This window comes from Poecilia mexicana, unplaced genomic scaffold (genome assembly GCF_051168715.1).
Source record: "Poecilia mexicana isolate PSO_F unplaced genomic scaffold, ASM5116871v1 scaffold_14, whole genome shotgun sequence".
In the NCBI taxonomy this organism is placed as follows: domain Eukaryota; kingdom Metazoa; phylum Chordata; class Actinopteri; order Cyprinodontiformes; family Poeciliidae; genus Poecilia; species Poecilia mexicana.
In genome coordinates, this window is record NW_028263383.1 from 27,387,066 (window position 1) to 27,412,582 (window position 25,517).

The following is a 25,517-nucleotide window of genomic DNA, read 5'->3' on the forward strand; positions in this document are numbered from 1 at the left end:
TTTTCTGTTAGTTTCTACAGTTTGTTTGGATGTATTTAGTCTCCGTTGATGCATTAAGACAATTATTTGTGCAATTTAGGAGTCTACTTGTTGCCAGAAGTGGAAAAGAAAGGGAATAAAGAAAATAAAGGAAGAATGTTGGGACAAAACATTAAAGGGAAAGAGGGATACAAAGACAAAGGAGAGAAAGAAGGGTGACCACCTTACAAATCTCTCCTAAACCTGCAGAGAGAAAAAGAGAACAGAAAAAACACAGCAACAAACTGCATGCATACATGTCACTAATTAATAAAGGATAACTGCAGCCCAATAGTTTCAGATCGGTGTACAGAGGTGCCGTGAGTTTCTCCAGCTGTGAACAGAAACAAAGAGAAGTTATCACCTTTGGACCTAAAGAGGAACAATCTGCAGTCACACAGATTCAGTTATTACTTCAGTTATTTAATAAATAAATAGTTAATAAATGAATAGTTATTATTACAACTAGAAATCAGAATGAAATCTGGGTGTGGTGATGAACTCTGACCTGAGCCTTCAGAGCAACATGAAGACAGTTAAAAAGTCGGCCTCCTATCACCTGAAGAACATTTCCAGGATTTATGTCCCAGCAAGATCTCATCCATGATTTATCTTTAGTCGCATTGATTACTGCAGTACCTGCCAAAAAAAAAAAAAAAAAAAAAAGATCAGACAGCTGCAGCTGATCCAGAACGCTCACATGGGTGTTGATAGTCTGAGATTCGACTGGATTTGGGACCAAATTTGCAACATTTGTTACAATTTCTACTGCTCTGGTTCTCTTTCACTTGACAAAATGTTTATTGATGTTTTATAATTGGTTTCTGTATTATGTTTTTAATCACGTAAATCACTTTGAAATGTGTTACACAAATACATTTAAACAGTAGCCTAGCCCACCAGGACAAGAGCTCTGAGGAAACCACCCAATATTTTCATCTCTACCTATATTTTTCAGTTTTCTTTCAGGTTTATTTAAAGCTATCATTTTACCCCCATAGAAATACCCATTATATCCACCTGACAGAGGTAAATCAAGGGCTAACTGTGTTATGGCCTGGGAGAGCCTATTTTTGTTAGTTTTTTTGAGGTTTTGGTATAAAAACCTTGCGGGGATGAGATGAAAACTGCATAAGTGACTGAAAGCCACACCGCAGGACAAACTCAACGAACCAGCAAACCTCTGAGGTTTCGGCTTCCAACAAGCGGTGAACCCATGTCTTGTAGCTCATCACTTAGAAATTATTTTGTGGTTGTGCAATAGTGAATTAAAAAGGAGTAGCACTGCTGTGTGAAACTGAATGAACACCACAAAATTCCCTGTGTTTGTTAATTGAGTTTGCAAAGAGGAATGATCATTACTCATAAACACAGTCTAGACAGGTCCAGATTCCAGATAAAACAGATCCAGATCACTGCCAGTATTTCCCAAAGCTCCACAAAGAAAGAAGGAAAACATACACCCAGACAGTGTTTTTTGTTTTGTAGCTTATTTTAAATGCCTTTATTTAACCATCAAACATTCTGACTGCATCACCGCATCTGGAAAATAAGACATAACCCAAACATGTTTTTCTATTCACATGAAAGCCGGTTTTCTAACGAAGCTCTTCGCCCTGACAGTCATTAAGAGTCGTTTTCCCTTCACTGATGTGAAACAGGATGGCTGGTTGATGATTTCCTGTACCACCCTGGACTGTACATTAGGCCCAGTAAGTGTCTCCGGGGAGGCGAAGCGGGTGGAGGGTCTGACTCACTGACGGTGAAAGCTTTTTGTTTGACAGTCCAGATAAAGCCACTCATGAACAACAGAGCTTTTTCATTTCTTAAAAGCGAAACTCTGAAGAAAACAGAGAGAAGGCGGCCATCAGGGCAGAAATGTTACATTAAAAACAGTTCAATAGGTTTAGCATTAAAACGTTAACCTTCATTTAGTAAATCAAACTTATCTGTGGGGTTAAAAGTTTTGCATCGTTTCCAGACATTACAGGTTGGGTCTGATACGGTTAGTTGAAATAATCGTCAACTATTTGATTAATCGTCAACTGGAGTATGCAGATTCAAAAAGGTAATTTGCTAAAAGAACATAATCAGAGCAGAAATAAGTCAAAACTAAAGATTTTGGCTGGAGATTTCGTTTATTTCTTAGATGCAACATTTTGCATCTGAGAAAAAAAGCCCTTATTTGTATGTTTTCTAAACAGAACTCCTCAAGTGACATTTTTAGCTTCACCTGGTTCAAATTCTGAAAAAAACATCTTCTATTAAACAACTTTTGCAATCCAATTATTAATCAATCAAAAAAATAATCAGAAGGGGTTGAAAGTTTCACAAGATATTTGTTTAGCTGAAGATGCATCCTTTCCTTTCCTGTTATTGCATTTTAGACATCTGGTTGATTGTCTTATTTAACAAGGAATTATTTATTTTCATATTTTAACATATTCCCAATATTGTATAAGAAAGTGTTTAAATAATGCAGAGTGTCCTAATTTTTTCTTAGAATAATTGGTAAAATCATAAATAATTGCTGAAATAATCATTAGTTGCAGTCCTAATTACTAGCATGATAAGCTCCAAATGTATTTAAATGAAACGCGTTCCGATGAAAAGGTGGATCTGAAAAGAGTAATTGTAGGCCTGAATTATGAAAACAAATTTGTAATTTGCAGACCTTTCCAGTCAAGGGGAAGTTATACTGACCTAATTAGCATGAACCATGTTCCTCATAAGCCTGTAATGTATTCAAACACATAATGTCACTGTTATCTAGGGAAATCACCTTCTGTAAATTGATACAGAGCAACATCACAGTGGTAAGTTTACAATTTTCCCATTTAAAACAAGCTACTCAAATGCAGCACCGCAAAGTGAAACCGACAGCTAAAAAAGTACCTCTGTTTTGAATGTTTTGTATTATCAGGAGGTAATACATTACTAAATTCCCAGGCAAAGTATCGACAGCTTCTTGCAAAAGCAATTGAAATAGGTTCATAGGTTCTGAAATATAAAACTAACATCATTCATACCTTTATACCAGTATACCGTATGCTGCTGTAGATCAGGGTGTCAAACTCTTGTCGTCAAGGGCTTTTGCCCAGCAACAAAACCATCCCTCAGGCGAGTCCAACACACCTGAAATGAATGACCGAATCACTTCCTCGTTCAGGTGTGATGACGCACAGACGAATCTATTTTTAAGACCCATTTATATCCTAGCTTCAAATTTGTAGCTGAGGTTTTCAAATGTTGCTTCAATATTCCAACATAATGTTCTTTTCTCATGATGCCGTCTATGAAGTGCACCAGTTTCTCCATTTCTCATATTTCACAGTTAAAATGGCACAAGCAAACCCAACCCCTTAATTTCTAGTTTTATCAGAACCAAAACGTCTCCAAAAAATTTGTCGTATCTTCAGTTTATTTCTCTTATATCTAAAAAATTATTTTCTAGATAATCATCTTCAAAGCAAATGGAGCCAAAATGTAGATAAAAATCATTTTGTTTAAATTGCTTGTGTCGAAACATTTTTTACTGCGAGTCTGTGTCTCCAGGTTGAAAGCATTCAGGTCACACGTTTGTTTTTCACTTTTACAGTAATGAATTAATTTCTTTTTAACTAATTCAGCCTGAAATTAAACATGCCATATCGAAATGAAATAGGTTAGGTTAGAAAAGAACACATTTTTGTAGGTCCGAAAACGAGTTCTCGGATACTTTTGGGTCAATTTTTTTAATATTTTAATGGTCCAGAACATTTTTTTTGCCACCAGCTTACTAGTAATTGTGGGCACCGCTAACTAAAACGTTAGCTGCGCTATCACTAGAGAACTTCTACAATAGCTAAAATGCTATACAAATGTAATATTTAATGCAAGCTAATGCTAAACTGCTAAATTAAATCATGTTTGATACCCACCATGTGTCAAAGACACACCGTGTTGACAGCGTACCACTCAACAAGTTCAGAATTGTACACCTACCTTCACGTTTTGCGCTTCAGGAAGTGATTCTTCGGAACAAAACTTACACTCAGTTTCCGTTTTATAGTTTTGTTAACGCTGTTGCTGATATTTTCCTAACTGACCATGGCAGCGCTTCGATCAGAAAGCACGCAGCAGGACATCAGTAGGTTTTAAGCCTTTTACAATAGGACTACAGCTATGCATTCTGGGTGCAGAATAAATGTCACCCATAGTTTAACACAGGGGTGGGCAATCCTGGTCCTGGAGGGCTGGCAACTCTTAAATGTCTCCCTGGTCCAACAGCTGAATCACCTCCTAAGTGCAGTCAGGTTCTCCAGAGTCCTGCTAATGACCTCATTATTTGACTCAGGTGTGTTGAAGTAGAGATACATCTAAAAGTTGCAGGAGACTAGCCCTCCAGGCCTGGAGTTGCCCACCCCTGGTTTAACATGTATCCATGTTATTGGTTAAAAAAAGGATCCAAAATCATACTTTTAAATTTTTATTAACATGAAGAGCACCAGGTGTGTGGCATCAACAGAACATGCTGTAGAACATTTTAAGTCACACAGTTAACAAAATAAATTACTTTTCACTCATAGAAGGAATACAAACCATAGTTTTAGTGTTTACAGACACAAAAGAGAAAACCAAACAAATACAAGATTAAAGTGCAAACTACACTGAGGGTATATTTCCATTTTAGATTAACACCTTCATGTAACCCTTCTGTAAAACTAAAGAGCATTTTGTTTTGTGTAGATGTGTTTTCTTCATTTTTAGCTGAAAAAAACAAATCATTTTTCTTCGCTGAAATCAATCTCAGTACTGAGCTCCTTCAGTCGGTTTTAGCTCTCAAAGGATCAATTCAGATACTTTGTTTAAACTCTGAAACTTGCTAGATGAAAATATATACCAGTCAATTATCTGTATTTAAAGAAGACCCAAGATCAACTTAGATCTGCAAAAAGACTGGAATCGAAACTCAAACTTAGAGGCGATACTGGTTATATCTCTACAGGTAATGTGTTTACATATGTCTAAAACATTTTGTGAATCAGGCTGTAGGGAAATATCTTGCAGTACACTTTGAATAATAGTGAACCATATGTTTATGTCACCATTAAAATGGTTATACCACCTCTAGCAATATTTATTAGAGAATCAAAGTACTTAACATTGTAAAATATAAGATTGTGAAATATAAGACTCTAAGAAAAAAAGAAAAGTGTTGGTTATGAGAAAAATATCACCTTAAAATAAGCTTCAGGAACATTGTGAAACCAGTAATATAAAACTCAAGAAATATTACTCAATTTTAGGAATGCATTAATTCACCTACAGTTTCAAAACTATGAAAAACCAACCACATCACTGAAATTGCTTCACTTCTCCTGCTAAACATCCTACAATGCTGTCCTGCATCCCTATCACCATCACATGACCAAATAAATACCACATGGCCGCCCCTGCCCCTAAAGCTCTAAAAACACAAACAGCAACAAACTAGAAAATCTTGGCCCACTATACTTCAAAAATGTTTTAAATAATGACTAACATCTGTATGTTCGTAACATATGTATCTGTAACGTCTGTATCAGTAACGACTATCAGTTGTCCAGTGAAGAGTTTTAAAGCATGGCTTTCTGAAATGTTCCATCCAACCAAAAGCTGTTTCCAAGTACTTCTTGGCGATTGATTTTGGACAGAATGATAATCTCGAGTTTAAATAGTGTGATTTTACGACATTAACACAATAATTCAAAACAAAGATGTGTAAAATTGTTCGGCTGATTTCATTTGCAACAGGTATAATAATGTGATCTATTGCTAATATTCTTTTTTTTATTATTTTGCTACGTAGACTAAAGAACATTTGAATAATGTGGAAAACTGTTTTCAAATAAACACCAATTTTTTTAGAAGATTATTGTCCATTTTAGTTTTTCTACTCTTTAAAGCATAATAATACGTAACAAGCCGATATTAGGTGGTTAATTTAACAGACTATCTGCTTTGCTAGCCACCGTGCTGATAGCATGCTAACTGTAGCTAAGCAGGCTAATTTATTTCATTTTACCGTTTATTTGAAAGGGACCAACAGAAGAAATACAGATCAAAACAATCCGATGTCTGAATCACAGTGTTTGTAGCCATGGCTAATTAGCAACACCAGTCCCCTGAAGGACCTTTAACAGCTTAACTTAGCTTAATTGGATTTTTTGACTCCCACACCATGACTCAACACAGTTTTACACAACTGGGAAAATTTCAACACTACCACATATGTAGTAGTCACCTGTTGCACAGCAACATGTGGGGGAGAGGTAACACCTCTGGTGACTCATTGAAATTACTTTAATCTATAGAATCAGCATGATTAAGATGTTTTAAAAACTTTGATACTTTATAACCAGTCCATACTTATAAACTTGGGAATCAATGACAATGTGGTATGCCTGAAATTTGAGACCATTTCAACCTAAGAAGTTCTGGAAAAACCACTTTTACAAAATAAGTACTACTCCAAGTCCCTTATGGTGCTAAAATCTACATTTATGAGTTGATCATTTCAATATTTTTATCATGAGTCCAGGGTACAGCTTCAACAAATGTACCAACTCACACATTTAAAGGTTTGTACCCCTATCCTTCTTTGGTTTTATAGATTATTTCCTGTATTTATGCCAACCTTTTGGTGCTTGCTGAAGTTTTTAAAGCAAGTTTTAGCTTTGCAACAAACTTCACATATAGATAAGAGACTGGTATAAATTTAAATCCATGATCTTCAGAGCATGTTTCTGAAAATATGACTTGCAACAGCAGAAGAGTACTTCAGTCCGGTCTCCTGACGCTACGGTCTACTCAAAGTGGTTTAGTGTTGGTTCTACATTCAATAAATAGGTATCAGGAATGCAACATGGTACAAAAAAATAATCATTTAACACTGCTCCTTCAGGCATAGAGATGACTTTTCTTTGTTCAAGCAACACCCATAAAAATATTGGCTTTAAAGCTCTGCACTGGTGCTGGTGACAGTTTCTGGTTTCTGGTGTAAAGTCCTGAAGAAGTGAGCACAGGAGGATTGAAACCTTGGGTTCCTTAAACAAAGCTGGATGAAACTGACATAAAACTCAGTCAAAAAGTCCAACCTTGTGTTGTAAGAAAATATAACAATAACTAGGGCCTTCATTGGCTTGTCTTTTTGTTATCTAGGCTGTACTCCACAACCACGACTTCCTGTAGGAGATGTGCCTGATTGACAGCTGTGTTTGTCAACTCGTGATGGCTCTTTGTAGTTGTAATCCAAACCCAGAGCGTCAAATAGTCCATGAAGTCTCTGAGAATCTCCAGATTACACATTCACATTTAAATCCTTCAACAGTCTCATTAACTTTTTGACTCTGAATGTGATTGTCTTGCTACGCATGAAAGCCTCTGCTGCGCTTCCGTCTCCTTGATCGAAAACATTTAACCAGCAGCACCAGCAGGATAATCACGACTAACAACGTTATCACAACAACCGCCGTGTAGTTTGGGGCATCTGATTGGTGACACATTTCTCGGGTCAACTTCTCAATGTTCACTGGCTCCGGAGACTCCTCGTGAACACAAGTCACGGTCTCGATGTCAGGAACAACGATCGTGGAGTGCTGCACCGTGTGGAGGAAGCCCAGGTTGTCGCAGCAGCTCAGAGGGTTGGAGCCCATGTAGAGGGTCTTTAAGGAGCGCTCCAAGGCGAGGACGGTGGATTGGTCTAGGGTGACCAGGTTGTTGTTCTGCAGGTTCAAGGACTCAATGGCAGAGTCTTTGTTCCAGGTCGGTAGGGTGTTCAATTGGTTGGTGGACAGGTCAACGTGTTTGAGGCTCTTCAGGGAGGTCAGGTCTGCGTTTAGGCTTGACATGTTGTTTTCCCTCAGCAGCAGATGGACCAGTGAATCTTCCAAGCCAAACAAGGAGTCCTTGTGCATGTCTAATCCTGGATTTAAGGACAAGTCCAGTAATTTCAGAGGGGTGTTCACAAACGCCTTTGCAGGAATGCTCCTCAGATTATTTCCAGAGAGGTACAGGAAGTGCAGGTTATTAACAGATGAGAATGATACACAACCAATTGGATCCTGGTGGTTTTGTTCCTTCAGCATTAACCCATGTTGGTTTTGCTCACTGTTACAGATTTGCAGATTGTTCTGCTGGAGCTGCAGGTACTTGATGCTGGGCAGTCTTTGAAATATTTGCTGGTCTAGGACAGCAAGGTCGTTTCCCTGTAAAAAGAGCTTTTTCAGGGAGTGAAGGGAGTTTTTCCCAAACGTCAAACTTTGCAGAGAATTATGGCTTAGATTGATGACCTTCACCTTGTGCAGAATGTCTTTAGATGTGACTGAAAACGAGCTGATACAGTTGTTACTCACATTGAGGACTTCAAGGGATTCCATATTGGAAAAGAAAATCTCAGGTAAACTTTTGAGTTTATTGTAACTCATGTCCAGGAATTTTAAATCATATAAATTTGTGAGGTTCAGGACACTCCCTGTGGTGTTGAGAGTCTGAATATGGTTTCGCGAAATGTTCAGAAATTCAAGCACATTCTTTTCTGGGAGGAGAGGGAAACAAAGCATTTTGTTTTCACTCAGATCCAGAGAGCGAAGCTTAAAGGAATTATCTGACTTTACACTGTGGAAAAACTCAATGCTGTTCTTGCTGAGATTGAGGACCTCCAAGTTGTAAAGATTGAAGTCTAGGATGCAAGTGATTGAATTCTTAGATAAATCGAGCTCAGTCAAATGATTCAAAGAGTCAAAAGCTCCATCTTCTATCTCCAGGATGACGTTGTTGTGGAGACTAATTTTCCTCAAAGATGCTGATCCACTGAAGGTGTTCTGTGCAATTTTTGTGATGCTGTTGCTGTCCAGTGAAAGGTTCGCCAGAGATGGGGATTCAGCCAGGAAGTAGTCTGACATACCTGTGTACAATCCATTGCTTGAAAGATCCAATGACTCCACGGCCGCGAGAGGTCCAACTCTTATTTTGGAGAGTGCGAAAACATTCAGGTGATTCCGGGAGAGATCCAGGACTCTCAGATCCTTCATGTCTTTGAAGAGTCCTGGCTGGATGAAGTGGATCTTGTTGGAATGAAGGTTCAGTTGGTGAAGGCCAGTGTGAAAGCCTAAAGTTTCCAACGAGAGGTTTTGAACCTGGTTTCGAGAAAGATCCAGCATTTGGACTCCTTGAGGAAGGTTGAGTGGTGCGCTCCTGAGACTTAGATCGCTGCAGAACACATCCATCTGGACCTGGAAACAAAGACAAAAACAAGGGTTTGATTAATTCATCGTAAGGCCAGACTTCTTTACCATGGCGTAACTCAGGCTAAGGCCTAGTCCACATGTAGACGGATATCCAGGAAACCATTTGGCCATTTATTCACACATACACTCCATTTTATTTCACTAAAGCACACCGTCTTGTGTTTTATAAATTTTATATTCTAAAATGGTTATTAAAAGTAGTTTGACCTCTCTGTCAGACCACACAAATGAACCTCCTGGCACCATGTTTCATCCTAACAGGAAGTTGTGTTTTTTTGGAAGCATTGAGATTGGCTAACCTAGGTTTTAGCTTTGCACTCCACTGCCTCCAATGGATTTGGCATGTTTAAAACAAAATTCTGGGGTGTAATTCAGTGGGGTTTTGTGGATGAATACTTTTCTTAAACTAACCAATGTAGCGGACATATTTGCTTTTATAAAGACCCAGCTACATGTCTACAAGGCCTTTAAACGTCTAAAGCAGAACAATAATTTCAGAGTCAATCTTCTGGCAGCTATAAAGTCCTTTGAGACACAAGCTGGTGAGTTAGTCTGAGAAAAAGGACCATTGACTGTTTCTTTTAAACTCAATTAACAGAAAAGGAAAAAAATATTTTTTAGCAACAACAAAAACATGACACATTTTTATTTCTGTCATTATCCATCTATTTCCCACCCTAATAAAATCTAGCATTTAACTCATTAGGTGTAGCTTGTAACAGAAACCACATGGCCCCAAAAAGCCTGTCCAAAAACAGCTCATAAAGCCGTCTCCTCCCCTGTTTTCTCTTCCACTCGACTACATTTAACTTCCTAGCATATTTGCGGTGTTATGAAACGGGCATTCTTCAGGGCTCACGAGATGGGTGTAAACAAACATGCCGGTCTATTTACTCAAGGGCAAAACATCTTGTATCTGTTATCAGGCATGGAGGAACAAACAGGGAAGACTGATGAGAAAATGCCACAGAAAGCTGAGTCCATTCTCTGTGATGATGAAGTATGTTTCTAATCTCAGACAAATTGTATCCACAAGCCTGTTTCTGTTACATCTGATTCTTGGTAAGACGTTACACATCAGATTTAGTCATAGGATCTTTAGAAAACAAAGGGTTTGTGTTTTCTTTTTGTAATTATACATACATCCTGTCCTTGTGTCTCGAATCACAGATTAATTTTAATTAACTACATTCTTTGGAAAGCTTAGTTCAGTTTCATCAGTCACACCCAACTGACAAAATCAAGTAGGCTAAAATATCTCAAAAAGCAGCAAATTATGCTTTAACATAAAGAAATTCAAGAACAGATGCAAAATAAAGCCCAATATTAATTGTAAACTCAACTGAGGTGCTATCCCATGATCTTTAACATGCTGTTCATTCCTGAAAATTCTCCAATCAGTTCTGGAAAGGAGAGTAGGTAAAATTCATTCACATCAATGTACATTTCCTATTGCCAATTTTCACAAAAGCAGCCCCATTGGTCTCCAATTTAAAGAGTCTGCAGTAAATTCCCCATTTTTTTTTTTTTTTTTGCATTATAAAGAAATGTTATACCCTAAACCTTAAATGTACCAGCTTTGAACTGCTTAAAAAGAGTTCAGGTATGGTCAATAGAGACTTGTTTTGCAGCTCTTGTTAGTTGGCAACAGAAATGACCGGACAGGAGGGAGAAAGAGACGGGAAGCAACAGGCAACACAGGACGTCAGACCAAAAAACAAACCAGGAATGCTGAAGGTCTTCCTGACCCCTAGCCATGCAGAGAGTGCCTGAAACCTTCCTGAATATCAATGTCCATATTTTTGACCTATTCATTCCTGATATCCTGCGATTTTCAACTCCTCTCAAAAGTCATAAACCTTGATATTGCATACATTTTACTCAGTTAAGTAGGTGCACAACACTGACACAGTAGAGCAGTAATTGCGTTTTTCCCCTTATTCTTTCCCTTTTCCTTTTAAAAATGACACACTGCTAGTCTGACAAGTGTTATCTTACCAGATCTATTTCTCTGTTTCATAGACCTCAATTGTTGTCTGAAACCCTGGGACATCACCAGCTGACTACACTGCTACAGCCGTGACTATCTTGAACATAAATGCAATTGTTCATTTCAGCTCATTCTCACATAAACTGACCAGGGCAGGTTAAAAATAATCTAAATGCATGATTTACTTCCTGACATCTTATATTCTACTTGCAGAGGTGTGAAGAGAGTTTGGGAAACTACCCAAAGTTTACTTTTTCTAAGGCATATTTGAATATTTAGAACATAAGTTTTGTGACTAATTCAAAACCAGAAGGGTAAGAACAGAAAGTCTGAGAAGATGATGTTAAATTCATTTTACATTATTAGAGATGCAGTTGGTAATGATTGATACTGTAGTCTTGAAAAGTAGGAATTTATTTTTTTAGGTGTGTAAATGCTTATGTTTTCTTCGTATTCCAATATGAATGCAGCAAAATATATAAAGTAAAAATGGTATGTACTTTTTATGACATATGATGAGGTAGCATCAGCGGTAAAGTAAGAGCAGTAAAACTGGAACTGAAATTTAGATATTTATAGTAACCCACACGGTTCACATAAAAGCTTTTGCCTTTCATTTACTTTCTCACGTAAAAAAAAAATTGTCTCCTTGGTTTCAGAAAGAACAAAGCGACTCCCTGGGTGCCTGAACATTTTTTGGTTGGCTATTTTTGCATAACTCTGGATGTCTTTATGCAAATGGAAAAAATGGTGGCCCTGGTTATTAATTTTGGGGTAAATTTAAATTTTCCGAATACATTTGACTTGAAGTCTTCTGTTTTTAAACTACACAGAGGAATCTAATCCGATATAAATTCAAGGGAATATGGGAAGGAATCTTGTATTTTCTTATCAGAAATAAATATACTTTAATTGCTAAACTTGCCATTTAAGAGATTAAAAATGGAGAAAACCTATGAATACTGATCATATGGAGTGCGTTTCAAAAGTAATTAAAACGAGCTGCAACTCTCAAATACTGAATACATAATATTTCTGTTGGAAAATTTAAAAGGAGACAAGTGGAGAACAAAATGAAGAAATCCCAAGGTCTACTGCTAACCTCTAAAGTTATTTAACATGGTGGCGACTCTTTTACGCATTTTATGTTCTTGCTTTACAATTTATTTAAAAAAACTTTCAAATGTTAGCAAATCATGAACTAGATCAATAATATTCAAAAGCCACAGCTAAATTGAATCTTAGCTGAATACTTTCTAATTTTCTGTAGCAGCTAGCTAATGCTAGCTTGTACAAAAACATGAATAGGTGGTGATTTAAACTTTTTTTTTATAACAAAAGAATAACATTTAAATATACCAAACTTTTTAAAACAGAATGTTAAGCTGCTAAGTATTCAACTTGTATATCCAAAGATATTCAGCTTTGCTCTCGTGCTAAAGCTAGCCTGTCAACAGAAAAATCTTAAAAATTCAGTTTGTATTAATTTTGGTTTAATCAAATACATAATGTAATAATAAAATACATTTTCAATTTTAAAATCATACCTTATGGGAGTTTTAAACTGCTATGTCTCTAACTTTCTGAAGCTGCTAGCTTTGCTGCAGTGGTAACGCTAGCACAGCGCTAGCAAACCGTTAGCACTACAGTTAATTTCTGATTAAAACTGAAATAACAAGCAAAGGTTTAGGTTCAGCAATATTGTTTCTCTCTCATTTTAATCTAAATCAATTGTTCCCTTCGTATTAGAGCAAATGATGAACATCCCCATAAATTTCCTCCGCAATTGTCTTAAAAAAACTATGGTTTACATAATGTTTGCAAATACTGTTTGTGTGTTTGGGTTTGCCGGTATTTATCAAATACATAAAGGATAACATACAGAAAGAAGAGAAAGGCTTGTTGAGGTGCTATTTTTATCATGTTGTCCCTGTTGTAAAAATCACAGAAGTGAAACTGGAACTGATATCTGGATAATTATAGCCACACACATGACCTCATCAAATGAAAGTGACAAACATTAACTTCCATATGATTCTGACTTATTCGCATATAATCTTTGCCCTTTAATATAATGTTACAGGTTAAATTCATCATGTGGATTTCTGCAAGAAACCAGGAGTGTTACTGCAGTTCAACTTCCGCAATTATTTAACATCATGACAAGCCTTCTTACGTATTTTCTGTTATTTCCATGGAAATTAGTCATCCTTGTGAGTCGATGTCTGTAGTGACTGCCAATCAATTGTAAAAGTCGATTAAACCACCATATCTAACTGTGCCATTCTAGACATGCCATCTCCTTGCAAACCAAATCCTTTACACACCTGTTGTATGTCTGCTTTTGCAACCAAATTACATTCAAAAGACAGCCTTAACTGTGGTACATATAGTTCCAGACATTTAAGTGCAAACCTGAAACAAAATAACGAAATAACTGATTAAGCTGATTTCCCAGTGTTGAGACAGTAAAATGCCTCAACAGCAAGTGACTTTCTGGATTATTTTATCTTCTAGAATGCAAAAACACAAAATCTTATCAAATATTTTCAGCTTAGTTTCTAGTGCAAGTATCTTAGTTCAGTTGAAATAAGACAAAACTAACTTACAAGTAACTTTTAAGCAAAATATAGGAGCTTGTGTATGTAAGTGATTCCTAAATATTAGGGATGTGCCGATCAGGTTTTTTCCTGCCGATACCGATACCGATCACCCATGAGGGCCGATACACTGATACCGATCACCGATACCGATCATATAATTATTTATTTTATTTATTTTTTTATCATAAACGCTACCGGTTACATTATGTGGAAAAAGGAACCATGAATTCACCTTAATTTAGACAAAAACTTGTTTTTAATAACTTTTTTCAAGAAGAAAACTAAACAAAACAGGCTAAATAATGCAAAGAGCCAAAATAAAACCTCTCAACATTGCCAAAAAAATTCAAGTATAAAACTTAACATTCAAAGGCAAAAACAGGATCCATACAATAAACAATCCAGAGTTACTGAATGAAAACTTCCTGATAGCATGGCGGCTAGCTGATTACTGCTAGCTCTGATTGGCTGTTTCTGACTGAGCGGAGAATTATGCAGAACAGGGAGGAGATCGATTATTTTTTTTAGAGATTATCTATCTCATGTTAGGACAGCGAAAGTTTTAAAACGTATGTAAAATTTATTTTTTTAGGTTAGATGCTGCAGCTTTAAACAGATTCGGTGTGAGAGTCACTACCAGGTGGAGCAGAAGCGAAGCTCCGTCTGTGAAATATAACTACCTGTAGCGTAGCAGCGGTTCAACAGCGAGAGCAAAACCAGCGTCTTACAACGCAGCTTGAAGACTTAAATAATTTTCCAGGTTATTTGTTTAGCTTTCTGACCGTCATGCTAATCTGGGTGAGTGTTTGTAGCTGTGCCCTGCTTTACCTGCTATCTGATCGCTCCGTATGTCTTTTTTACTGCAGTGAGCCTCGATGTAGCCAAACTCCGTCAAGTATGGCATTGTTTTTATGCCATATTAGATTCGTTGTGTTGCTGCATTTTGACCTGCTTCACCCCACGTGCTTCAATTTTCCGCTGCAACACGCAAACTTCCCCATTCACTCAGTGCATTATAGTTCCACATCGCTTAGGATTTGTTGCTGCGCGTTTGCGCAGAGTGAAGGAAAGAGGAGACCAGCTGCACAGGCAGGCTGCGAAATGAGATGATCGGTATCGGCAACAAGAGCCAATGATCGCCGATCACGCACTTTTTCACGAAAATCGGCCCGATTATGATCGGTGACCGATCGATCGGCACACCTCTACTAAATATCGATTAAAAAATTACTACTTCCACTGGAAGATTATTTCACTTGTAATAAGAAAAATATCTAATTATAAGTAAATATACGTTTTAATGAATATGAAGTGATTGTTTCATAAACAAGCTCCTATATGTTCTTTAAAAGTTGTTAGTTTTGTCTTATTTCAAGTGTACTGTGATATTTGCACTAGAAAAGACCAAAAATACTTTGCGTTTTTGCAGTGTACCTCTTAAGAAACATCTTAAATTCAGTTAAAAAAGAAAAAAAAATGCAGATTCTCAGACAATAACAACATTACATAACAACACAGATTTGTACTAGAAACCTGACCAAAAATACTTTGTAACATTTTGTGTTTTTGCAGTGTCTAAAATAATCTGAAAGCAAAGAAACAATCTGCTGGTAGTGTATCTGGAAACGATTGTAGAGGCTTACAGATGAAATATGAGCACTAAAATCTTTCACGTATCAGATAAACATTGAACTTTAAATCTTTTAACAGCGATATAAACACAAGCTGAATTCCTGAAATGCTTACATGACAAGCTGGTGATAAAAAACATGAGATATAAAGTTCAACACTCCAGGTAAACAGAATGTTATGAATGGTTTGGTGGTACAAAATGACTCCAATCTACACAAACAAATAAAAAAAATCATTTTCCAAAGTCAAATCAGCCAATTTTTTCCCCCCCATTTGCCAGGATTGGTACTTACAACTTGGCATGGAGTGATGTGTTGGGAAGGATGTGCGGCCACGGCCACACAGCTGGCCCACAGCGGGAAGAGCAGCTGGAAGGCGGCCATGGTCCTGCAGCAAAGAGAGACCAGATCACACAAATTAGACACTCAGGAAGCATGCTGTAGGTGATACGGCTGAAAAAAAAAAAAAGGGGAAGGAAGCGGGCCTTGCGTAGATCGTGACATGCTGACCTTTGACAGTGCTATTTTTGCGCCTAAAAAACAGAAGGGGCTTTTCTCCTTCGTAGAAACACCGCGGCACTTCTCTTGCATTGCATTTCTGTGGTACTATGGAGAATGACGAAGCAATCAACGGGTTTCCATTGGTTCTCAGCATTTAGCTGAGGCTTATTGTTTTGAAACAAGCTAAGAAGACTGTTTTGTCAGACTATGATGAGTCACGATTTCTGAACAAAACAAAACAACGTGTGACAGTGCAGAGCAGACAGACAATGTGGGAGTAATTAGCACTGAAGTCATGGTAAGTACCCATGGTAATGATACGCTGATAAGCACATGGAAATGTCAGTGAAACAAACGCCTTGTTGTGCTGAAAAAGAAGAACGCAATTTCCTTGATTCACAGTAAGTTAAATTCATGTAAACCGGCAAGCCTAAAAGGAAGAGTAGCACAGAATCAGATTTTATTTAAAGTGAGAATAAAGCCACAGATCTTAAAGCTGGGCGGGTGGTTTTTAATGGAGAGGGGGTTCACAGTTTATGAATCTGATAAAGACCAAAAGTGTCTTCATCTCAAGCTGAGATTTTTCTTAAACCTTCTCAACAAGAGCAATCAGAAGAAATAAAGCACATTTAGAGCTTAAAGTCTTTGAATGAAACAACTTTTACTGCAACCGTGAATTTAGATCAATACACATCTACCTTATTTAAACTGCACACTGCAGACACACAAAATATTATGTAAACTTGAAATAAGACAAAACATATTCAATATGAAAGGAGCTAGTACCTTTCATATTGATGGAAAGGTACTAGTTCTACTGGCAGTTTATTTTATTTAGAACACAGGACAAATGTCTTGTCCTGTTTCAAATGTACTAACATATTTGCCCTAGAAACTGGACAGAAATACTTAGTAAGATTGTGTTTTTGCAGGTTATTTTTTGCAAGTGCATGTTGTCTTGGCTTTCCAATTTCTCAAAGAGAGAAGGAAAAATAAACTAATTTTAAAATTTTAAATATTTGTTTTGCAGCAATTATTAGGAAAATAAATAATCACGCAAAGTTTCCTTTTGATTAAAACATAATTCTTAATGGGGTTTTTTTCCCTTTAAATCCAAATGTGCATTTCTCAAAAATGTTCAGTGTTAGTTTGTGTTGCTGTAATAAATATACAATAAACAAGAACAAACAAGGTGGATAGAGGCTGAAAAAGATTGGAGACTGGGGCAGAGGTTCACCTTCCAGTATGAAGACATATGACAATTAAGTGGATTTGTTTAAAGCATGTTCAAGTGTTAGAATGGCCTACTCAAAGTCTAGACCTAAATTCAACTGATTGTCCCTGGCAAGATGTGAAAATTGATGTTTGCAGATGTTGTCCATCCAGTCTGACTCAGATGAGGTAACATTGCAAAGAAAACTAGACAAAGATTTGAAGACGTCTTTGTGTTGGTTCATCATATTTTCTGTTAAAACAAAGTCAGATTTTCAATCTGAAGACATAAAACTCCATCACAGAGCTAATTAAAAATCAATGTCTTTTAAAAGCAGGTTATTGTTTGAAAAACTCTCATATGAAGCCCTTGGTGGAAGATTTTGATAAAAGCAGAGGGCTGCAACTCATTTTAGTAATTGATTATTCTAATGATGAGAAGATTAATCAGATTCACAATTCCTGTATTTTGAACATTTTTCATTTAACCATTTAAGCCTTTTTTGTACAGTGTTAAAAATACATAAAATTTTAAATAAATAATAATTCAATTCTTTTTTAAATAGGAAAATAAAAAAATTACTGTCTAAAATGCAATAACATAGCATTCCTTTAGAAGCAAAAGACTATACTTTTAAGCTGAGGCCTTATATATTTATGAACCAGGTGAAGCTAAATCTATGCCACTTGAGGAGTTCTAGGAATAAAACATATTTCCAGACAAATAAACTTTTGTAATCTTAAATGTAAAATGTTGTTCTTTCAGTAATTTTTTTTTTTGAGTCAGTAAACTCCAATTAACCATTAATCAATTACTAAATTATTCTTCAGACCTGTAATGTTCAGGGTGACATCAGAGGCCAGTCTGGAAATGATATGAAACCTCCAAATTAAGTTTTCTGAGATTGTAAACTCCAGATAGCAATTAATCAATTGCTAAATTAGCTTGTGGCTATTTCAAAAATCGATTCATCACGATTAATCGTTTCAGCGTGGGGAAAGAAAAAAAAAATCAACATTTAACTATATTTTTTATTTTTGGCATCTGACGGAGTTTCTTGAAAAATCCAAGCATTTCTCGCTCAAACTCTGAGTCTTGGTGCCCTGTGTGCCACTTTCTTAAAAACAAACATCCCACATTACCAGTTTTCTCTCTCTCCATTTACCTCAGCGGATGACTAATCTTCTTCTTTTCAGTGGCTCCTGACCACGCTGGTTTTACATCCTTACGCACCCACTCGCAGCTCGGTGCCGGCACCGCACACCAACGGCTCTCAGCTGACTGCTGCCTCTGCATCGGGGCGACCGCGTCTGCCGACCCGACCGGCCATCGTGTCACTCTGAGAGCCGTGCCGCCCAGTTCCGCCCTCTCGCCACCCGGGGGGAAAACTGCCAAATAAGGGGCTGGGGAAGTCCAGGAACAAACCCCCTAAACTCCCACTTTTCCAGTTTCCCAGTGAGAAAAAACTATTCTCGGACCTCTGCAGTTGGAATTCGGGCATTTTAGCTGAAACTGAACCTTCCCAACCTTCCATGTATTTGCATTCTTTTAAAAAAAGGCGTCCTTATTTGGGGATGTTTTGGTGTCTCCACCCAGAGAGAGATCGACTCCCTTTCAGGCCTGTGGGAGTCAGAGGGAGCCGTCATGTGGCTTTTTCTCTGCCAAAACCACACTATAAACAAACTATAAATGATCACTGTAATACTAATGGGTTACAGTACATAAAAAGAGTCTCAAAGGAGTGAAGGCATGTCTCATCCTGATGGGAAAATGTGATTAAAACTCCCATCATTCCCAGGAAAATCATTAAAATGTTTCTCCTAAAGCCTGAAGCAGCAGAAAGATGTTAAAATAAAAGTATCTTTTATTCCCAGTCAAACCTTTTCTGAGCATGTGGAGATCTGAAACCAGACTTAGAAAAAGGCAGGAAACCCGGAGCTGCTGCCTCGGTGAAGCGGTTTGTGAATTTGTTTAGGATGCCTTTCAGGAGAGGTTTTAATCTAACATTCCAATGAGAAAAAAACCCAAGAGAAAGATCTGTGTGAGAACATGCATGCATGCATGGATGCATGGATGCATGGATGGATGGATGGATGGATGGATGGATGGATGGATGGATGGATGGATGGAGCGAAACAGACAAACAGACATTCAGGTTGCTCCCATCCAATCACAGGTGCTTCATCATTTGAACTGCCTTGCTGCTGAGATGTGCAGTTCAAATAACATTTACTGAGAGATGTACTGACTGAGGTCCACCATGTTCACTCCTTCTAACCACACCAGCCCCATTCAGCTCAGCTGAACCCAGAGGAATCATCTGCTCTGGAAAAGCCCCTCTGCTTCCACCAGCAGCTTTAATCTAATTTGACATTCTTTAGTTTTTGTTTTGCTTTTACAGTTGGGCCGCCTGGACTTTAAGTCGTCTTTTACATTTCAATGACAAGCTCTCATTAAGGCTCTCATAGTTAACTAAAACTAACGAAATAACCAAAACTGAAATTGAGAAAACATTTCCGTTAACTGAAATAAATAAGAACTGAAATTAACGGGGAAAGTCTACAACTAACTGGAACTATAATGTGTGTTTATTGTGCGTTTGAAATGATAGATATAATGTCCTTAATTTGTGTGTTTATGAATCAATTTATTAACTTTTCAAACTGATGTGAAATGTATTTTTTCCCCACACCATCAGTTTTCATCAGCTGTTGGCAAATTACAGCGCTCCATAATCCTCCAGGCAGCATTTACGCTAATTCACAAAAATGGCAAAAGCAACAGTTGGAATAAAATAGCAGAGTCAGCTGGTTGAGCAACAATAACTGAATACATTTTTATGTTGAGTATTCATGACCCATATATACATAATCACAAGACTTTGACCTTTTTGAACTTAAAAATTTCCCAAAGTATGAAAAACAAATAATATTTTTATTATATTATGAACTATAATAAAAAATCTAAAACTATTATAAGCCTGGCTCTCATGCTGTCACTTTATCAACAAGCAGCTTCTTCAGCGATGACATCACGTGTCTGAGCCTACATGACTGTCAGCAATCTTCCTCATGATTGGCTAATATATTAATCAGTTATTCTTATTAACAATTGAAAAATATGCTGAGACTGTATTCAAGTTCCTCTTTTAGCTACTTTAAATAACATTTAAAATATGAACTAATATTGTGGTGCGGTCAAACCCCTCAACGCTGCATCAAGCTGAACTAAAAAAAGATCCATGGATGTGCTGACAATAAAACACAATGACTTAAAAAAATAAACTCAAAGTTAACATTTAATGCAACAAACCGAAACTGATTACTAAAAGTCTTTTCCTGATTGAAAAGTCAAAAGAAATATTCAAAATTTATTCTGATTGGTCTGCAGCTGTGATGTTCAGTGGTGCCCTGAAGGGGCCATGGCACGCTCTATAAAACAAACAAACAAAGACACTTATATATATTCAGAGTTGGGTAGTAACCAGTTAGATTTCCCCGAGTAAATTCTTGGGGGAAAAAAATTGACTTTTAGGAGTTTTTTTTTACTTGAGTAATTTCATTAGGAAGTATCCCTACTTTTACTTGAGTAAAATGTAAGAGTACATTTTACTCTTACATAAAGAGTAAAATGCATAACTTTGAATAACTTTATGGTTATTCAAAGTTATGCATACTTTGAATATAACTTCACTGATTTACGAACAAACTTGTTTTAACCAAGAATTCACCAGAAATACAGAGAAAAAGCATCACTGCTGTGCTGACATTTCTGCTTCAGTTAAAAACCTCAGAATCCTGCTGCATCACTACGAGTTATTAATATTGGCCAGGTTTTAGTGATTGAAGCGACATGCTAAAAAAAAGCCTAACATTGGCCGATAGCAATGTTAAATGTTGATATATCATGCATCCTTGTGACAGTTTAAGTTATTTCATTATGGACTGCAGCAGATGAAACATTAAATAAACAAATATTTTTATGATTTTATGTAATAAATTAAAGTTAGATTCATTTAAACATTTAATAACTTTATTGTGTAAGAAATTATACATTTTTATTTACTGAATGCATTTATTGCAGATTTATTTTAATTCATCACACATTTAAAAATATATATTTGGGATGTCACCTTGGTTGGAGTCAGTGACTCCGCCTTTTCGGCGCGTCGCTAGACGCTCTGACGGTTAAATGGTGCGGAGCCGTGCTGAAACATTTCTGAAACAAACTCATTCGCCGAGTAGACACCAGATACACTTCAAGTTTGGATATTTACCAGTTGCTTTCCGTCACAGTAACATTTCTAAAGTATAATGTCGTAATTTAATCAAGAAGAAATGAGGAAAAAAAAGTATTTTTTTCCCGTTAGTGTCGGTGCAGGAAGTACTCGGGTTACATCCCGCTCCCAACAAACACAACTTGACAAAAAAGTCTAAATAAAGCAACAAGAAGCTTCTTACCTGAACATGTTGTCTGCTGGCTCTCGCACAGTAACAGCTGGTTTGGTTTCATATTCACCCCCCTTTTCTCCATCACCGTTTATCTCCTTGCATCATATTACACCTGTACGTAAGGGGATTTATCCATCCCACCGGGAATCCCGGAGATTTTTTTTTGTTTGTTTGTTTCCTTTTCGCTTCAGGTGCAGCAGCTGTTCGCAGCGACAACTCGAAGACAAGTTTAAGGTATTCCTTCATTTTCTGTATTTCCTAACATAAACACAAAGAGCTGAGGAGAAAGTTCGTCGCACATTTTATCAGTAACTTGAGGAGCAAACGAGGACGATGTGTTGCTCTCACCTTTTGGAGTCTTCTGCCACCTGCTGGTGATGTCCACGCACTGGAGCCTACTGCGCATTTTTAAAAGCACATATTCCAAACCCATTTAATAAATTATTTAAGTTACTTTAAATTAACCACAATATATAAACTAATTACACACAAACTGATGTTTTAAAGTCTTTATTTCTGAACAAATGCAGTGATTGGACCAACAAATAACTTCAAGTCAGTGGGACTTAAGTTTGTTAATACAATTTGTTCCCAATCAATTCATTGTAGAATTTAAAGGGATTTTTTAAAATCCGCATGTCAAAGTGAAGGTCCGTGGGCCAAATTCGGTCCGCCATAAGCATTTCTGTGGCGCTCTGGACTCTAAAAGGCTACAGAAATCAAACCCTCAAGATAACATTTGTGTGCTTATATTTTATTTGATCCATCAAATCAAAGTTAATTTTTGTACACTGCCAAATTACATCAACGTGAAAACATGTTTATTATTTCATTTGTAGATTCAGCAATTTATTAACATTTCAACAGTTTGTTAATGAGTACTTTTCTGAATAATTTCTGCCACTACTTGCCCGTTGGGTACATTCATGATCTTGATTTGACCAAAACTGAAAATGACTTTGGCACTCCTTTAATCCATCATTCACTGTTTCTGGCGCCCCCTGATGGAGAACGTCCACCTGCTTGTAAAACCATTTATTTCTTTAATCATTGTGGGAAAATGTGCCAAATAAGGACAGATTCAACTTTTCTATCTTTAACTGATTATTAAAAAACTTGTTACTGCATCTGATTGGATGTTAGGGCCCCGCCAATATGGCTTAAAATTAACAGAAAAAAAAATTGTCTTAATGAGAAAAAAACTTGAATAGTGTTATAATCTGATATGACTAGCTCAGTCTATGTAGTTCTTCCTTCAAAATACACTGGTTTGGAGTTGACCAGTTTGCCAATGCCAAATACATACAAGCTGTCAAAAAAATGTTTGTCAAACAAGATGGCCGCCCTGGGCGACATCTCTCTAAACTATGGAAACCCAAGGAGTGCATTGGTGGGGAAAAAAAACCCTATAGGTTCCAAAAATGAAACCTTCAAAAACCAAAAATCCAATTAATGGATAAAATTGATTTATATTTTAACTCAAAATGATCTTTAATAATTCAACTTAGAATGTGAAGCATTGAAAACACTCAACACTAGCTGCATTTCTATTAACACTGCGCAACTTGACATTTAGAAAATAAATTTGCTTAATGAGAAACATGCCGATTTTCTTAAAAAACAAAACACTCCATTAAAAAGTTTTGGAGATAGAATGAGGTGGTTTTTCTTGGCCGTATCAAAATTAGTTTACTTCACAAAGGTGCAATGGAAACACTTTTTTCCCGCATCACACAAGTCACATCAACAACAACCGGATTTTGCCACAGGTGCAAACACTGAGAAGACAACAGGAAGTAGTTACAGGGATAGTCGGCAGTTACAGGATTATGGAGAGGCATATTTTTTCATGTCTTATGTGAACAAACTTATTCACATGTGATTTTTATTGTGTTTATTTAATGGAAACGCAGCAATTGGGATGTAGCTATTTTGGACATTAGCAGAATGTTGACAAAGTTTTGCGCACGTTTGAAATGGAAACAGCTAGTGTTCAGGGTTTAACAAGAACCAAGGCAATGGATGAGAGAGCAAAAATAATGAGCAGAAACTTTGTTTTATTGACCGGGAGTAGGTTTTATATAAAATTTGAACAGTGGATACAGAGGCGATATTATGTGTATAAAAAAATACATACAATAAAAGGAAAATAAATGAATCTTATTTTCTATTTTTGAGCAGATGTTCAAGTTAGCTGATGAAATGTAAAAGGCACTAAATGTACAACATTCCAGTTTTAAAGACATTAAACAGAGGCCATGGTTATTTTGAGGAAAAAAACAAAACAAAACAATCACAGGGCATTCGTTGTCTTTGTTATGCAAGACATAGTGCAGATTTCACACAACATACCAAACAATTCGTAAATAACACACAACTATCTAACCATCGAAAAACACTGAGCACGCTCTGTAAGACTCGACGTGACTGAACCGTTCAGCCCTGCGTAAAACCCGAAACCCTGCCGGCCATACACAAGCTCAGCCGGATCGGGAGTCTTTCATAATTTATAGTTTACATCACAATTTTTACAACATCACTAAACACTGCGACAAGTCACGATTAGAAGCCAAGTGACCAGCAGTAAAGGGTTTTGTCAGTATTTTTTTACATGTTTGTTCCTTTTCCTGTCGGGTTAGTCGGTGACATGCATGGTGCCGAGCGGCAACAGAAAACAAAACAAGAACCGAACACTTCATGTTGGGTTCAGGACGAACAAGACGGGTCAAGTGGAAGACAACACAGTGCCTGCATCGTTTGGAGTTAAAATGGACAAAATAAGGATTTCTTTTGTAATTTAGTCGTAAAGGATAGTAAAATGACAAAGGAGAGAAAATAAAATAAAATAAAATAAAGAAATTACACAGCCCTTTTTTGGATCTCCACTATTCAGGCGTATATTACAGAAGAAACACCAACTAAAGTTCAAACATATCTAGGAAAGTTGGACTTTGAGTCACTCAATTTGCATTTGATACCTTTTATGGCTTTTATAAAGTCACAGTTCTGTTCTGGGGTTTTATTTTTTAAGATTTTAGGACGGAATGTTCAGCTTAGTTTCAACCCTGAGAAAAATTCATTTTTTTTTTTTTTTATGTAAAAATTAAAGTTTTTTTCTCCGTTTTCACCCAATACATCTTTCACTGCTAAAGGTCTGATCTATTTTTGTTAAATTTCCCTGGAGTGTATGGCCCAAAAATAAATTGTATTATATCTCTGGCACGTAAGGTTAATTTGAATTGTTTTGGTATCAAAAGTAAGACTCCAGAGAAAACTTAAGGGGTCTAAAAATCTACACTCATATTACTGAATAAAAGTAAATGAGTATGGCACACAGCGGTAATTTTGCCACAAAAAAAAGTACTTTGTGATGATAATATCCTGTTCAAAGTATGCAGTTGCAATCCAAAACATTTAGAAAACCACAGTATATAACCTGACCTCTTAATGCACCAAACTCCAGTAAATAAAAACAGCTAAGCTTAGAAATTTTGGGGAAATATTAGTTGATAAAACTCAAGGTGAACTTTCCAAATGAGCAATTTTGGAACAATTTAGCACCGCCTGTGTCATTTGAAATCTCTCAGGTTATCTCCATACCACTTATATATCATCCTTGGTTCGTCATTCTCTCTAATAACTGCAATGAAACCAATAGTAAAAGAATACTTCTACAAGTATTCTGAGCTCAGCGGGTCAAAGCATTCAGTACTCCGGTCAGACATTGTAAACTACGGAGGGAAATTTCTGGAGTAGACTGGATGATTTGGATGATTGGCACGTCCATTGAACCGTCAATTATTCACAACGTCATTCACCAGTCAAAGTGAGAGAGGTGGAT

The 25,517-nt window shown here is 36.8% G+C and overlaps 1 protein-coding gene and 1 long non-coding RNA gene across 3 annotated transcripts; both read right to left on the reverse strand.

Moving 5' to 3' along the window:
* Positions 1 to 982, reverse strand: LOC148155617 (uncharacterized). Its single transcript, XR_015765265.1, has 2 exons — positions 527 to 982; positions 1 to 352 (listed from the first exon to the last, which is right to left on the reverse strand). It is a non-coding gene; the product is annotated as an uncharacterized LOC148155617 (long non-coding RNA).
* Positions 983 to 1,491: 509 nt separating this feature from the next.
* Positions 1,492 to 23,601, reverse strand: lrrc32 (leucine rich repeat containing 32). Of its 2 annotated transcripts, none has more exons than XM_014968172.2 (5): positions 21,686 to 23,601; positions 15,806 to 15,899; positions 4,003 to 9,272; positions 3,048 to 3,153; positions 1,492 to 1,858 (listed from the first exon to the last, which is right to left on the reverse strand). In XM_014968172.2, the coding sequence occupies exons 1-3, from the start codon at positions 21,691 to 21,693 to the stop codon at positions 7,407 to 7,409; spliced, it is 1,968 nt and encodes a 655-aa protein (XP_014823658.2). In that variant the 5' UTR covers positions 21,694 to 23,601; the 3' UTR covers positions 1,492 to 1,858; positions 3,048 to 3,153; positions 4,003 to 7,406. The 2 variants fall into 2 exon arrangements, with proteins under 2 accessions (XP_014823658.2, XP_087868568.1); XM_088012442.1 differs by lacking the exon at positions 21,686 to 23,601 and adding an exon at positions 18,391 to 18,981.
* Between the last annotated feature and the right edge of the window lie 1,916 nt (positions 23,602 to 25,517).

What these genes read in the sequence shown, in the direction of transcription:
- lrrc32 (XM_088012442.1), bottom strand. Translation starts at nt 18,521, where the DNA reads ATGCAGAGGCAGCAGTCAGCTGAGAGCCGTTGGTGTGCGGTGCCGGCA. An exon ending in AAGATTAGTCATCCGCTGAG is followed by an intron (nt 15,900 to 18,390) that starts GTAAATGGAGAG and finishes TCTTTGCTGCAG; the next exon opens with GACCATGGCCGCCTTCCAGC. An exon ending in ACATCACTCCATGCCAAGTT is followed by an intron (nt 9,273 to 15,805) that starts GTAAGTACCAAT and finishes CTTTGTTTCCAG; the next exon opens with GTCCAGATGGATGTGTTCTG.